General features: G+C 26.9%; 1 protein-coding gene across 1 annotated transcript in view; it reads left to right on the top strand.

Annotated features, from left to right (window-relative positions):
- LOC105843350 (cytadherence high molecular weight protein 2) overlaps window positions 1-16,914 on the top strand; it is a 46,486-nt gene that overhangs the window by 6,380 nt on the left and 23,192 nt on the right. Inside the window, exons 2-3 of the mRNA XM_065816245.1 lie at window positions 9,970-10,060; window positions 10,463-10,565. Coding sequence (XP_065672317.1) covers window positions 9,970-10,060; window positions 10,463-10,565 — 194 coding nt within the window. The remainder of the gene's footprint in view (window positions 1-9,969; window positions 10,061-10,462; window positions 10,566-16,914) is intronic.

The following is a 16,914-nucleotide window of genomic DNA, read 5'->3' on the forward strand; positions in this document are numbered from 1 at the left end:
TTTACATTCCTTTTGAAACAAATTTTTAAAATTATATTAAAATTTTACATTTTGCATTCTACTAACTATTTTACATTCCTTCAAAACAAAATTAAAATTTTTAAAATCACATTTAATACAAAGTCTTTAAAAATAGATTATTTAAAATAATCAGTTGTGGTTAAATGCTTTTTTTCTACAACTTAATTTTTGACAACCTATTATTTTCTGAATGTCATTAAAGCAATATTAATAGATAGTTTAAATATTCCAAAATAAAAAAGTTTTTTTGCGTGTATGCAAATTGCCATTTCGTATGTAAAATGTGAGCTGTGTAACACTTCTTAATATTTGCATAATCAAAAAAAAAAAAAAAAAAACTGGCTCAGATGGCCTCTTAATGGAATTTTTTTTATATGGAGGAAATAGATGGTTTCTCAATCTAAGTACCTTTTTTAAGTTTGTGTTTGCAACATTGGACATTTACCATTGACATTTTGTAAAGCTATGATAATACCTCTACTAAAATCTAAAATTGCTGACTTAACATGCTTAAATAATTATAGAGCAATTACAATTTCTCTTTCTTGTTATAAAATATTTGAAGGTATTTTATTAACCAGAGTTAAATCTCGTGATAATGATGATGATTTTCAGTTTAGTTTCAAGCAAAATTACTCCACAACATCTTGTACATATTAATTAAAAAAAGACAGTTGACTATTATATTTCTAGAGAAATCAATCTATTCACATGCTTCAACCTTCAGAATTAGGGTCGGCATTGCCAAATGCCGACCTTAAAGTATTTGAGGTCAGCAAAAAATTGCCGACCTCGTTTCTATGTTTTATGGTAACCCCTTTATATCAAATTTTTTTGCCGACCTCTAACAGTTTAAGGTCAGCAATTTATTGCTGACCTCATTTTTTCTAATTCCAAGGGTTGCATGCTTTATAGATTTTAATAAAGCTTTGGATAGTGTTAATTATTAGAAGCTATTTTCTAAAAAAGTTTATCAGAGTATAGACAAGAATGTTGTCTGTCTACTTGCATTTTGGTACAATAATCAAACCATGAGTGTCAGATAGCAGAAATTCTGATACCTTCAATATAAGCAATTGTGTATGATAAGGTGGAGTTCTTTTTTCTTGTTCTGATTTTATATACAAAAACTGATTTTTAATATTACAAATTTGCACATTGAAAGAACATATGTGGCATTTTTTTTAATATATGGTATATGCTGATTATATTGTCCTTATTTCACTGTCTTAGATTGCATTGCAAAAATTACTAACTGCATTAAATGTTTAAGCTATTAATATGTCATTTAATACCAAGAAAACAGTGTGGATGGTATTTAACCAAAAACAAAAATTTTAAATTGTTTTATACAAATTTCCTCCATTTACCTAAGCTGGTTGTGAATTAGTTTTTGTGGAAAAATTTAATTATCTAGGTCAGTTAACTGATAATGCTCATTTAAATAGAAAGATTAAATGTTTATATATAAGTACAAATATTCTCAACAGCTGATAGTTTAGTGTAAGACAAAACAAGAGATAAAAGTAAAAACACAATTATTTAAGACGTACTGCCTCTCTACGATGCGGCTCTGTGGCCTAATTTTAGAGTATATATTTTTTTTAATTTACAATCTTGTTACAGGAAATGTGCTAAAATATTTTTTGGCAATGACAACAGTTTTATTAATATGTTTAATGAAGTAGGCCTGTCTACTTCAGGCTTGGACAGAAACGGTGATATCACACCAATCCTGTACAAGCCTACTTCTATAGATACTTTATTGCTTAATTGCCTTGAAAATCAGTTTGTCGTCTAAAATAAATTAATAAATAAAATTAAATAAATATAGCAATTGTACAAGAATTTCAAAAATCATGGAGTAGAATGAGGCTTGACTTGCATCTGTTGAGAAGGAATAAAAGCTTCTATACCTACCTTCATCAAGGAGGTTATGTTATTACTATACCAGCTTCTCATCCATCTGCATTTTTTTGGTGAAGATAGCCTGCTGATTTGGTGAATGATAGCCTGCTAGTTTAGTGTAAGATGTTTTATTGAACCACAACTGAGCAAAAAATAGTAAACCTGTTTTTTTCTCAATTGAGGCAGCTTCAACTCTAACTATTAGCTTGTCTCTCTTGGCGCCCTTAAGAAAACACGAGTTGTTAGTTTAGTTTTTTATTGCAAGTGATGTTGAGTGTGTTAAAATTGACTGGTGGTTAAAATGTTTATGTTTTGAACAGGGTGGACTCGGGTGGCGCTTGGGAATTTAAGTTTTTTTAGTTGGATATGCTGGTGTTAGCCTTTCACGCAGATTTGATTTGTGAGCTCTGTTTTTTTGTGATACAGATACACTTACTAGATTTAAAGGTATTGATACATCTAACAGTTCCAGTTTGTCAATGGATGACAAACTGGAACAAATTGTCTACCGAAAGGGTGTGTCTAATGATTTTTTCTGCAGATCCTTATTTTTTTTCTTCTCTTTATCAACTTATTTGTTAAATGTGTCTTGCGCTGCTTGGTCTTGATCCTCATGAGAGTATTTGACCATGAAAGTTGTCTTTCATTAGTGCATTTTGTTAAGCATCGAAGTTGAGAACTACCTGAATTACTTCTATTGGTTTTTGTTTGTTAAGTTTGTTGTTTATTATTTGGTTATCTTTCTTTCAATATCAGTGTACCTGTACAATATCATTCAGGTCAACATCAATGGTTTCAAAGAACTCTTTTACTAGTTTCTTGTTTTAGAGCTGTACCCTCATTAGGAGATAATAGAATGAAATGCCTAGTCATAAAAACAGAGACACTAGCAAAACCCATACATTGAATTAAGAAGATCTAGCATCTAACGTCTTAAAATGGAAAAAATGTTTTATAAATTCATCTACACCAGTCTAATATATAAAGAAGGAGCGTGAAGCTGGTCAACTGATAGAATCTGTTTATTCCCTAAGACTTTAGCTAGGATGCCTTCTGCAAGACAATAGTCAGATACATTTAATATCTGCCCAAGACGAATATTTTTATCGAGACACCATCTCTAGCCCTTATCCAACTAAGATCTTATAAGGCAGCAGGGCACTAAGCAGTGTTTACTGGTTTACATGTTACCAGTAGCATGATAACCCTAACCTGACCTTTAATAATCAGGTTAACAATAATAAAATAATTAAGTTAATAAGATTGTATAACCACAATTATATTGGGAATTATTGAAAACAAAGTATTGAGTTAAAAAGCAAGAAAACGGTTGACACAAGACTTAAAAAGTTCTAGGTAGTCTCTCCATCTACATTATAGGAAATATGGAAAGATGGAAGAGAGTTCCAAAGAATTTAAATGCGAGGTTTAAAACTTGACAAAAAAAATTTTTTAGAACATGCAGGGAGACATACAGTAAAAATATGCGACATATGGAATGACCCATATATAAAAGTTAGTAGAAAATCACTTAGCTCTTGAACTACTACAAATAGAGGAAGGACAAATTTTATCATGCCTAAGTTGGGTGCCGCTTTAGATTGATGTCAATTAAGCTTAAGTCTATATGCTTCAGGCTGTAGTAGAAGCACTAGATCTTAGCTGTGATGATTTCCTAATAAGCGAATTGTCCATTCAACGTATTCACACACAGAGTAGAGATGATAGAGCAAAATCTATAAAATCATATGTTCAGAATAATATGCCTGAAATTAGGGCTTCTGAACACTGTTTAACAGTAACAGTAAAACAGCTGTGGGTTTCTGAACACTGTTTAACAGTAACAGTAAAACAGCTGTGGGTTTCTGAACACTGTTTAACAGTAACAGTAAAACAGCTGTGGGTTTCTGAACACAGTTTAACAGTAACAGTAAAACAGTTTTTTTACGAAAAAACAAAAACAGCTAACAGCTGTTTTTTAAATTTTTTTACTGTTTTTTTAATTGAAATTAAAGCGACAAAAATTAAAAACTGGAACTTTTTTTATGCATTCGCATAACAGTTAAATTCTATTTCAATATTATAATGAGTTGTTTGAATTTTTTTATTCGAACACTTTCAGAAAAGTTTAATTATTTATATTTTAAAAATTAACAATTGCTAAGAGAAAAGTTTCTTTATTAACAATATAACAACACATTTATTAAAGCAATTTGAATAGTAATTTAATTTGATTTATTTTTCAATAACAATCTAATAAATAGTTTAAAATAAAGGATAATAAGTAACTTTAATAAATAACTTGATTTCAGTAATCATCATTTTTTATAAAACAACTAAGCACACAGGCAAGTACTGAGGAGTTTCCTATTTTAATATTTTATTTTTACTAATCTAGTACTAAAAGTTTCTTAAAGGTTTCTTAAGAGTTTCTTAAGATTTATAAATAGGGCTTCTAGCGCTAGTTTCTTATTTACATTGACTTAAAGATAAATGCATAGTTACTAGTTATGAATTAGTTTTTAATGATGGGTAAAATGGCTACTTAATACCCTTAATTTTCTATTCATATTATTAGCAATGTCAGTCTGGAAATACGCAACAAAATGGAAAAATCTAATTACAAAAGACTTGGAAGGACAGTGTCAGCGTTAAATAAAATGCTCAGGAAGTTCTTCAACTACCTTAAAAAATCACTTAAAAAGTCACAGACTTTGTTTAGATAAGGCAACAGAATCAATCATACTAACAGATGAGAGAGCAAGCTAGAAGAGACAAAATACTGTTGGCGACTTCTTTGTGCAAAAGAAGCTTCAAAATATTGTTTCTGATTTGGCTACAGATGGCATTTCAGTTCGAACTATAACCAGAAAAAATACATTAGGCAGTCAATAGCACGAGATGGATTTAAACTCCCCACTAACGAAAGTGATGTAATGTAACTTTTGCCCAAAGATTTTGATGAAAAGCAAAAAAAAAAAGATTGTCATCATAAAATTAAAAGTAGCCAATAAAGTGAAGTTTAGCATGACTGTCGATGAGGTTACTACTTTAAGAGAGCAAAGATATTTTGGAGTTAATATTCATGATAAAACTGTCGATATCACGGATAAAATAGGATTAATTTAAATTTTGAAACTAATAATAATACTGTCTTGTTTTTTCTTGCAGAAAACTTTTTCAGTGATTTTGTGTGTGCCATGATTTATTTTTTCAAGTAAAACTTCTAAAAGAGCTTTAAAACTTGTGCAAGATTTTTATGGTTTGATCACTGCAAAGAAAGCTCAAAAGCAATTTTTGCTACACTGTGTGGAATAGCATAACAATCTTATTTTATCTTCTTTTTATAAATATCTCAATTGATTTAGCTACATAAGAGAACGGTTTAAAACAACAATTTTTAAAATCTTCAGAGCATTTTTGTCTGATAATTCTACTGATAAGGGTGTTAATGAACAAGAAACAGTTTGTTTAAGGTTTGTATATAATGGTCATCCAATGTCTATATTTGATGGAATTAGCTTATCACTGACAGTTGATGCCAATGGCAAATTGAATGCAATAAAGCTTGTATTGAAAAATTTAACCACAGAAAAAAATAAAACAATATATATGCAAAAGTTGTGAATATTAGCTTTGATGGTGCATCTGTAATTTCTGGTAATAAAGCCGGTGTTAAACCAAAGTGAGAATAAAATTTAACATTTACTTAAGAAGATAAAAACATCAATAGTTTGTTTTGTTTTACAATTATTCAGTGCAATGAAGAAAAGAACTGAGAAAAAATAACTTCTATTTTAGATGAGAATTTTTAGCATGTTGGGCAATTAAAGAATATCTGTTAGTTGGGTTGTTAGGAAAGAGTGTTTAAATTGCTTGAAACTGACAATAAAGTTATTAGTTACAACTTAGAAAAGATAAAAGAGATTGTGCACAGAAAGTATTAAAGATTTTTTTTGTTTCATGAAAGATTCACAGTTTTTATTTTATTTACATTTTATTCAAGATATTGTAAAATCAATAAAAACTTTATTCAAAGAAGACATGATTTGTGAGATTTCGCATAAAATTGATGTTGCTATACTATACACATTATCAGTTAATCCAATCTTTATTAAAACTTCAATAAAATAATGCTTGTTTGACTATATTTGTCTATGTGTAAATCATAATACAGTCACTGCTTAAATTTTTATTAAAACAAATTATAATTATTAATTTAAAAAAAAAAACAGCAGTAAATTAAATCAAACTATTAACTTTCAAGCTCACAAAAAAATTTTTGTTATTTTTGAGAGAGAAATTTTGTTAAAATTTGTGCATCTTTTTTTTATTTGAATGATTACTTAGAAAATAAATAACAAAAAATAATTATTTCTGTTTACTTTCCAGTCTTAAAAAGAGATCCTCTTATTCTTTCTATTCTTGATTTTCCAATGCCAAAAGTTGATAAAATAGCATTGATGCATACTGGAAACCAACATTAATATTATCTTGTATCACTTTAATGTAATAAGAGAATATAAGAATCTTTTAACTTCTTTTTGTCAAGTTCTTCTTTGCTTAACACTTAAGCCCTCAATTGTTGAAGCAAGAAAGCTGTCTTGTTGATCTTTATTATGTTAATGTACAAAAGTAAAAACTCTCTCCTCTGCTGTCATTTTCTAAAAACACATAAAATGCTTGCAATTATATGGAAAGTCCAATGCGAAAATTGTTCATTTTTATCTTGTTCCCTATTTCCCCCAAGTTTTCTTTTTTTTTTTTTTATGGAATATCTATATTATCTGTATTTTGACATTTATCAGCCATTTTTACAGTGATAAAAATTTTTTTCGGTAAAAATAAATTTGATTGGCTGTTATGCAAATAGTTGTAAACAAATTTAGACATCTGTTTTACCTTTTGTGACCCCTTTTTTTTACTTTTTTTTTGCTGATAATTATCTTTGTAAAGATGAACTTTCCTTTAATTTACCTTCAACTTACTTCAACTTTCCTTCAACATAGTAGGGATAATAACTCAAAAATTGTTAATATGTGTTATCACTGATTTTCACTCAGCACCATTCATATATATATATATATATATATATATATATATATATATATATATATATATATATATATATATATATATATATATATACAACCCGTAGATGTTGTCCGAAAGTTTTTTCCATATTTTGTTGACAAAAAGTAAAAATTAAATTGCAAGACTGGAATTATTTTTTTTTATTAATTGATAGACTGCCTGCCCCAACCAAACCCTCAGTCGATGTATCAATACTCCCTTGCTGGTCAGGCTAAAAGATAGTAGATGTAGCAGCACTCCCTTGCGGGTCAGGCTATTTGTCAGTCGATGTAGCAGCACTCCCTTGCGAGTCAGGCTATTTGTCAGTCGATGTAGCAGCACTCCCTTGCAAGTCAGGCTATAAGATAGTCGGTGTAGCAACACTCCGCGCATGATTTACAGTAAAAAAAAAATAAAAATAAAATCATTTTATTAAAAAAATTAAAAATAAAAACATTTTATTAAAAAAAATAAAAATAAAAACATTGTTTATATTGTTAAAAACATGGTCAATTAAATTTGCGTTTTTGTGGTTTTTTTAAAAAACCATTTATTTGTAATTAAATTAATGGTTTTTACTTTCGTCCAACACGCAAATGTTCGATGAAAGCAAAAAGTGACGTATGTGTTGGCGTAAGAATCACTTTTTTCCTTCCGCTCTTCCCAAAGACAACAAACTATACGCCAACACATACGTCACTTTTAATTACTTTTGACTTTCGTCCAACATTTGCGTATTGGACGAAAGTAAAAACCATTAATTTAATTACAAATAAATCGTTTTTAAAAAAAACCACAAAAACGCAAATTTAATTGACCAGAGTGTTTTAAAAGCATTCTGAATGTTTTTAACAATATAAACAATGTTTTTATTTTTATTTTTTTTAATAAAATGTTTTTATTTTTAATTTTTTTAATAGAATGTTTTTATTTTTATCTTTTTTACTGTAAATCATGCACGGAGTGTTGCTACATCGACTATCTTATAGCCTGACTCGCAAGGGAGTGCTGCTACATCGACTGACAAATAGCCTGACTCGCAATGGAGTGCTGCTACATCGACTGACAAATAGCCTGACTCGCAAGGGAGTGTTGCTACATCGACTGAGGGTTTGGTTGGGGCAGGCAGTCTCTCAATTAATAAAAAAAAATAATTCCCGTCTTGCATTTTAATTTTTACTTTTTGTCAACAAAATATGGAAAAAACTTTCGGACAACATCTACAGGTTATATATATATATATATATATATATATATATATATATATATATATATATATATATATATATATATTGTACATATTGCGTATTTTTTTATCCTTTTGTTATTTCCTATTTATTTTGTATGATATATATATATATATATATATATATATATATATATATATATATATATATATATATATATATATATATATATATATATATATATATATATGAATGGTGCTGAGTGAAAATCATTGCCTAATTCTGAGTTACTAGAAAAAAAATAGAGTTCTAGAGCAAAGAAACGGTTTACAGAAGACTTGAAAAGTTGTAGGTTGTGCAAGTCAGGAAAACATGAAGATAGGAAAGAGTTCCAAAGGGTTGAAATGTGAGAAAAAAACTAGAAAAGTAAAAGTTTTTAGAGCATAGATAGATACAATTAACAAATACAGTAAATGAATAAGACTAACTTGAATGACAAGTCAAGCGAGAGTGACTTTTACTTGATGGTGACCATGATTGAATTTGTAGAAAAGGGAAAATGCAACTTTATGACGATGGGAAAGTTTTCTTTCTCATTGTCATAAAGTTTCTAAGCTCATCTTTCTTTTGTTTTGTCATCTTCTAAGGTCAAGTTTAACAGATAGAACTGGTCCAACTACGTTATTAATGTGACTTTTGATCTTGTTTAGAAGAGAATGAGCATCCTTAGAAGAGCCAGCCCAAATATGACAACAGTATTCCATATAGAGATGAATAAAAATTTTGTAAAAGAGTTTTGTTGGAATTAAAATTTATAAGCCACTGCGAGCCCCAATCTGTTACAGAAGTGAGATCAGATTCAAGATCAGCTGATGAATCCATTTTTTTGTATCAGATTATTACCAGTGATGAAAATGGATTTCAAACCCAGACCATCGCAACCAAAGCAAGATAGTTATAGCACTCTGTATTTGGTGGAATCAGAAAGGCATATGTTACTATAAGCTGTTGAAATGGGGCCTGACAATCACAGGGGACCTCTACTGAACACAATTCTTACTTTTGAAGAGCAATTGCTGAAAAATAACCAGAATATGTGGCAAGAAATGAGACCATAATTTTCCATTTGGCTTAGCTCAACCACATGTTGCAAGACCACTTAAATTCTATTTGGAAAATAGTTAGTGGGTTTTGCCTAGCCTGTTGTATAGCCCAGACATTGCCATGTTAGACTATCATTTTTGTTTGATCAATGCAGAAGGCTCTCACTGGAATATTCTTCACCTCAGAGTAGGGTATCCAAATTTGGCTTGATTCCTTTTTGACCTCAATAGACAGACATTTTTAGTAGGGAATCCATAAATCACTAGATAGCTGGGGAAATGTTTTATCTTCAGATAGGCATTACTTTGAATCATGTATTAATTCATTTTAAGTTGAAATAAAGCTGAATTTTAAATTTAAAAAAGTTGGACACTTTGTACTCCCAATACAATATAATTAATTATATTGTAAAAGTTCACTTGATTAATTTGCTGAATAATTTGATGTAAAAAATTTTTAAGACAAATCGACTTATGCAGTTAAATTTTAAAGTTGTTTTCCTGAATAATAAATGGTCTCCTAAAAACCATATAATGCAAAATTAGGCTCTCTAATTCTCTTACTTCAACTCTCTTACTCTGATACTCTTAATCTCCTCTCTGTGTTTAAGTTTTCTATTTTTAAAACACTTTTTAAAAGTCTTTTTATTGTTTATGTTAATTTTTTTTTTTTTTAGTTGATGTTTCTTGGACTGAACTTGCAAATAGAGTTTTTAGAACTTCGCAAAACTTATCAATTTGTTCTCAAAAATGTGGAGAATGTTGGAAGTAATCTTGAAATTTATTTTTATTAATATAAAATTATTTTTAATATTGATTAATTTATTTTTAATTTACTTTTGGTTTTATCTTTTTAAATAAGAAACAGTATTCTCATGACAAGAGAACATTTTCTGATAATTTTTCTTTTGTACAAAACCTGACAATAATGATTTTTCATTGTTTATCTTTACTAAATTTTGATATTAATTTTATTGTTTACTAAATTTTAATACTAGTTTCATTGTTTATAATTGCCTAAAGTAAGTATTTTAAAATTACAACAACAAAAATTATTAAAAATTCAATAAATCATATTAACTAAGAAATTATGAAAGTAATTTTTTGTCTTTTCAATATAAAATGAAATAAAATTATGTACATATATTTTCTCTTCTCTCATATTATTAGAAAAATATCAATCTGATCTTGGAAATTGCAACAAAGAAAAAGAAGAGCTGAAAAAAAATGTTGAAAAAACAACAGCAGATTTTAAAGCTTCTGAAGATAAAAAGTAATTCAATTAAATTAGAATTAAAACTGTTGCTAATATTCGTGCCAGTGACATTTAAATAATTTGATTAGGTATGACTGCCTACTGATAATAAAAGGGATCATATTAGAGGGGGATAATTCCTCATGTTATAATATAAAGTATTAAAACAATAATATTCTGGCAAACCCTCTTTCCTAGATAAAAATGGATGCTGTGGGACCTGATAATATGAGGGAAAATTGATAATGTGATGTGAACAGTAAAAGTGATCAGTATCAACTTTATAAACATCTTATATAAATTTTGAAAATAAATGCTTAAATAATTTTCAACCAGATTTAGATCATAAATTTCAAACAAAACTAATATTTAGTTTTATCTGTTATGGAAGTCTAAAAACTTGGGTAGCTATCCATAAATTTTTCAAATTTGAAAATTGTTTCTTGTGGACCTCCTTATCAGCATAATCTCACAATTTTTTAATTGGATTAAGGTCAGGCCAATTTTACAAATTGCACATTGTGCAGGCCAATTTTCCAAAACGGAAACATTTTTGAAGAAAATATTCTTTAAACCAATTTTAAGTTTGACAGGATTTATGGCATTGAATATTATTATGTTGAAATACTGAAATACTTCATTTCAATCTTCTTAAATTGGTAACAAAGATTCTTGTAATATCTTGATATATTCTTCTTTATTTTGATATATTCTTCAGAATTTAATTTAATTCCAATCCTGACCCTATGCAATCTTCCCACACAATTAGCAGATAAACAACCCTATACCATGGTTCCTAAATTTCCTTTGTACTGCTTTCTATAGACAATCAGAATGAAATTACTCATTAGACTTATGCACATTTTTGGGCGATCCAAGTGCAGACAAAGTTGAGAATTGTCTGACTAGAAAACTTTTATCCAGTCTGTTTTTGTTAGTGTTTGTGTTTAATTGTTGAGCTTTTTATGACAAGTTGTAAATAGAGGTACTTTTTTACATTTTTCGATTTTGAATATTGACCAAGCGCCTTGAAATTGTCTACCACCAAAAAGCAATGCATTTCACAATTCATTAAACATGCTATTGTTTGAGCATTACACAAAATGCCCATTTATATTAATGCACATTTCATGAACTTCATGTTTTGTTTTTCATAACTAAATTTTTAAATTCTTTTTTATATATAGATTTAAAAAAATTAAACTAAATAATGAAATAACATAGTCTATTTTCTCAATTCAGACTTTTTATATGCAAAAACATTTGAAACAAATTTCTCCTAATAAAATTTTGTCCATCCCGAAACACAGATTGAAAAATATGTTAAAAATCTAATGCAAGCTTCCATGTAATTCTTACAGAACCAATTTTATCTTTCAAAAGTCATGTTTGTTTATAAGTTTTTTGAACCATGTTAGTAGGATCAAACAAACTTTGACCAAAAAGCCTTTTTTTTTTTTTCTATTTTAAATCTGTTAGACAATGCAAGATTTTTTTGTTTTCTAATATTAAATAGTTATTGTTTATATTATTATATAATTATACTTTTTTTGTAATCATTTAACATTATTTTTGTAATCATTTAACATTATTTTTTAATTTTTTTGAAATTAGTATAAATGAATTTAAATAATTTTTTTTTTCATTATTTCTTAAAATTGCCGCTTTGCAAATAAAAATGATTTTTTACTTTTAAATAGTTATTAACAAACAAAAACTATTACTTGTTGCAATTAAAAAAAAAAAAAAAAAAAAATTAAGTTAATTATTTTACCAGTCTTTTTTTTTGTGACAAAGATTTAAGTTTCCAAGAACCATTTATTAAAAAGTATATACCGTTGCACTTTCAATTGCCTTATGACAAAAAAGTTAAGCATACACTTTATAAACATTTTTTATCCAGTTTTTTAACATGTTTACAAGTAATTTAAGTAACTTATTTAATAAATTTTTTTTTCTAAATTATAGAATTATTGGAAATTTCTGTTTTCACTTTTTTAATATTGCACAATCTGTTAATTACATAAAGCTGATGTAACTTATAAAATATTATTTTTTTAAACTATTATTTTTGCAAAATAATAATTTTGAAGACATTGCAAGCCCAATATTCACGTGTAAATACTATTAATAATAATACAATTTTTTCTATAGATATAATTCTGTTATTAATTTTTCAATTCAATATATGGAGGGAGTTTAGATATATATATTTATACTTGATAACTTTATCAAGTATATTTATTTTTGATAACGGGGGTTAGGGATCTTAACTCCATCGAAAAACTGTTTTGAAAAATTAATAGAGTTATATCCATATCCTTTTTTTTAGAAGTTTTCTATTTAATTATAAAAAAATAAACTCTTTAAGGTTTTTTATAAGTTGTCATTTAAAGTTTGTAATGATTAATTTTTCTTTAATTTTTTAAAATAAAATCAAGATTATCAAATCGTTTCTTTCTAATTTGAGATTATCAAATTGTTTCTTTCTAACCGCTTTGTTAAAATCATCTTTGAATGCCAACACTATTCTTTATTTCGAGTAACTTTTGGGTACCTCTATCCATGGTCTATTCATGGTCCTGTACTGTTTCTTATCTACATTAATGATCTTCCAGACAACCTTATATCTAAAGTAGTTCTTTTTGTTGATAACTCAACTTCATACTCCTGTTTTGACAAAAAGTCTTTTCTTTTTGATTGCTTAGAACAGGCAGCCAATCTTGAATCTGATCACACTTCTGCAACAGTTTGGGGCTCAGTGTCTTGTAAATTTTAACTCCAACAAAACTCAGTTATTTACTGCAAACAACTATCACAATAGTGTCAACATTTCTATATTAATGAATGGCAACCCTCTCACTGAGTTCTCTTTTTTACGTCTTCTTGGATTATCATTTTCTATTGACCTTTCATGTAAATCATATATACAATCATTTTCTAAATTGGCATCTGCTAAGGTTGCTTCTTTTTATTGTGCTCACCCTTTTTTTTACTCCTGATTTTTTTACTCCATTCTCTACCGTTACAAATCTCTTATTCATCCATGTATGGAATACTGTTGTTATATTTGGGCTGGTTGATGATGCTCTTTCTCTTCTAGACAAGGTCCAAAAATGCATTGTAAATGTAGTTTGACCCACTCTGACTGAGTGGGTCGGACTATATAAGTTTTATTCTTTTACTGTACCTGTCCAAAAAAACTTTTATTTGTATAGTTTCTTTCCCAGCATTTCAACCCTATGGAACTCTCTCCTATCTTCATGTTTTCTTGACTCATACAACCTACAACTCTTTAAGGCTTCTGTCAACCGTCTGTTCTGTTTCCTTGCTCTATGATACTATTCTTTTTTTTCCTAGTAACTCCAAACTTAATAGTGGTTGCTTGCAGCCTTGTTGGGAGTGAATCAGAATAATATATATATAATATATATATATATATATATATATATATATATATATATATATATATATATATATATATATATATATATATATATATATATATATATATATATATATATACACATTTTTCAAATATTAAATGTAATTAAATATAATAAAAAACCAGATAAGATAAAATTGAGGATGATAAAAAAAAATATTTATAATTCTTATCTAAGAAGTTTTTATACAGATTGCTCAAACTGTATTAACCTTTAAGCATACCAAAATAAAAAGAATTTCAGTAAATTTCAGTATTAGTTATCAATATCTATATATATATATATATATATATATATATATATATATATATATATATATATATATATATATATATATATATATATATATATATATATATATATATATATATATATATAGTATATATATATATATATATATATATATATATGTATATATTTATATATGTATATATATATATATATATATATATATATATATATATATATATATATATATATATATATATATGTATATATATATGTATAATATATATATATATATATATGTATATATATATATATATATATATATATATATATAAATATATATATATATTGATAAAAGATCTTACAATCGAGGTCATTTACAAATAGTTTAAAACTAATCTTAAGTAAATACCATGAAATAGCATTAATAATATAAATAATAATGATGATAAATTATAAGAATAATAAGAAAATTATATGATAATAAAACAATATCAATTTTAAAACAACGATTGAATATAATGCACAGACAGAAAAGTTACAAACAGTTATGTACTGACAAAACATAACAACCTACCATGTAACTAAAACAATTACTGCAAAAAAAAAGTAACAATGATTTAATGAATATAATAATCTTAATATCAATAATCATATAAATAATAGTAATATAAATATTTCATTAAAAAATAACAATAAATAAACAAACAAAAAATTTTCAATAATACTCACAAATAAAAACGTGTCACCCCACGTGTTTTTTATTTCTTTCTTTTTCTTTTCTTCATTCTCTTTATTTTTATTTTATTTATTTTTCTTATTTTATTCTTATTTTTTTATCTTTCTTTTTTTTTTAATTTATTTATAAAATTCGTTATAAAAAAGTGTCCACCATTCCAGAAGTCTCTGCACTGTCTTACCATTAAGGCATCACACATAATGATAGTTATCCTATCCATTAAAGCTAAATTTAGTAGCTTAAATAATGAGTTTTTAAATATTTCCCAAAAAAAAAACAGACCCCCGTGTTTTTTTTCCAAAAAAACAGAAAAAAAGAACCAAAAAAGTGCATCACATCTCTAAGTAATATTGATAGAAAATATAATTTACTCAAGTAAAATACCTAATGCTTTTTTTTTTAATTAAAAATCTTGACTAAACATTGCTTATTTTAAAAAAAAAAGGAGTTCGAACTAAAAAAAACCATGTTTTTTTTTTTTTTTGCATCCCTGTCTAAAACCAGTGAGATTATCAGGGTCACCTCCTAAACTAAATTTTATCTAAAGATGGTTCAAAAACATTTACACAATCACTAATTTCTACTGTTTTTAGTTCTTTAGTTGGTCTTTAGTTGGTTTTTAGTTGGTTTTTAGTTAGTTTTCTTAATCATAGCTTTAGCAGCTATTTTATATTTTCACTTGACCTTAAATTAATAGCTTGATGGAGATTTTCATGGTCTGTATCAAAAATACTACTTTGACTACCTTAATGTTTTCTTCAGAAACTTTGAAACATCCACACTCAATTTCCTGATTTTCATATTTCTCACAATTATTTAGAACATGAACCTCTCCCCTTTTCTAATAGTTCTTAGTGAGTTTTACAGTTTTCTAGATTTTACAGTTTTCTATATTTAAATGTGAAAATTCAAATATGTTTGTTTGACTTATAATTACTTCAAAATCCTTTTTGTCTATTGCTGATTGAATTTGACTAAATAATTTGATTAGAAGATTTGTAACAAACTTAAATTTTGAGCTTCTTCTTTTGAAGCTTTCGAATTCAATGACCTTAATAAATAGTATTTATTTAGATGCTCTTTGTCATGTATAATAAATTAATAATTATTATCGGGTAAACAAGATCTTTTATTCCCCTTTAGCCTCCTTTTATTTAAATCATTTACTATTATAATCATTAATCCAATTGCAGTTTATTTCGTCTTTAGTTTTTATTACATCTTTTAGATTTCATTCATTAACAAACCCTCTTGGAATCTTTGTTTAAGTTTCCATTATTTGTTTGTGAGTTTTTATTTCAATAGCATTTTTTTTCAATAACATTTTCTTTAGTCGTAATATGCTTTTTGTCCTTTTTAGTAATCACTAGTGCATACCACCTAAACATGTAATTTTAAATATAACTTTAAGGTGGTATATTTTTTATTGCCTTTTTTTTTGTTGCTTAAAACTTTTAAAACATACTGCTTGAAACATATTGAATTCTATAATGTTTTACATTACAAAATCATATCAAACACCTTTATATGTGCAAAAGCATTGTCGAGCGCATAATAAAGCGCTTGCCAAAAAAATAAAAGCGTTGTTTTTCAAATTGCAACAAAACATTTTTGCTCATTTGTTCAACATTTATCAAAAATGCTTTTTTTTTACCAGTTTTTTTAAAGTTATTTTATATAGTATTTATCCAAAGCATGCTTTCTGCTATTTTTATTTTAACTTAAATAGCAGAAAAAAAGGCTAACTTAAATGTGACCATCTTGCCAGTTCTTTTTTGTGTGCTGGCATCAAATTTCAAATGCAGAAGATTGGCTATAGGATAATCTATAAGTTAAGCAACGCTAAATTTATTTTTAAAAAAGAAGGAGATCTTAAGTTTTTTTTAAGTAGCAAATTTTATTAAACTTAATGAGCTGTTTTGATTTTTTATCTAACTTATGACTCTGCGAAAGA

The sequence above is a fragment of the Hydra vulgaris genome, chromosome 13 (assembly GCF_038396675.1).
Source record: "Hydra vulgaris chromosome 13, alternate assembly HydraT2T_AEP".
In the NCBI taxonomy this organism is placed as follows: Eukaryota; Metazoa; Cnidaria; class Hydrozoa; order Anthoathecata; family Hydridae; genus Hydra; species Hydra vulgaris.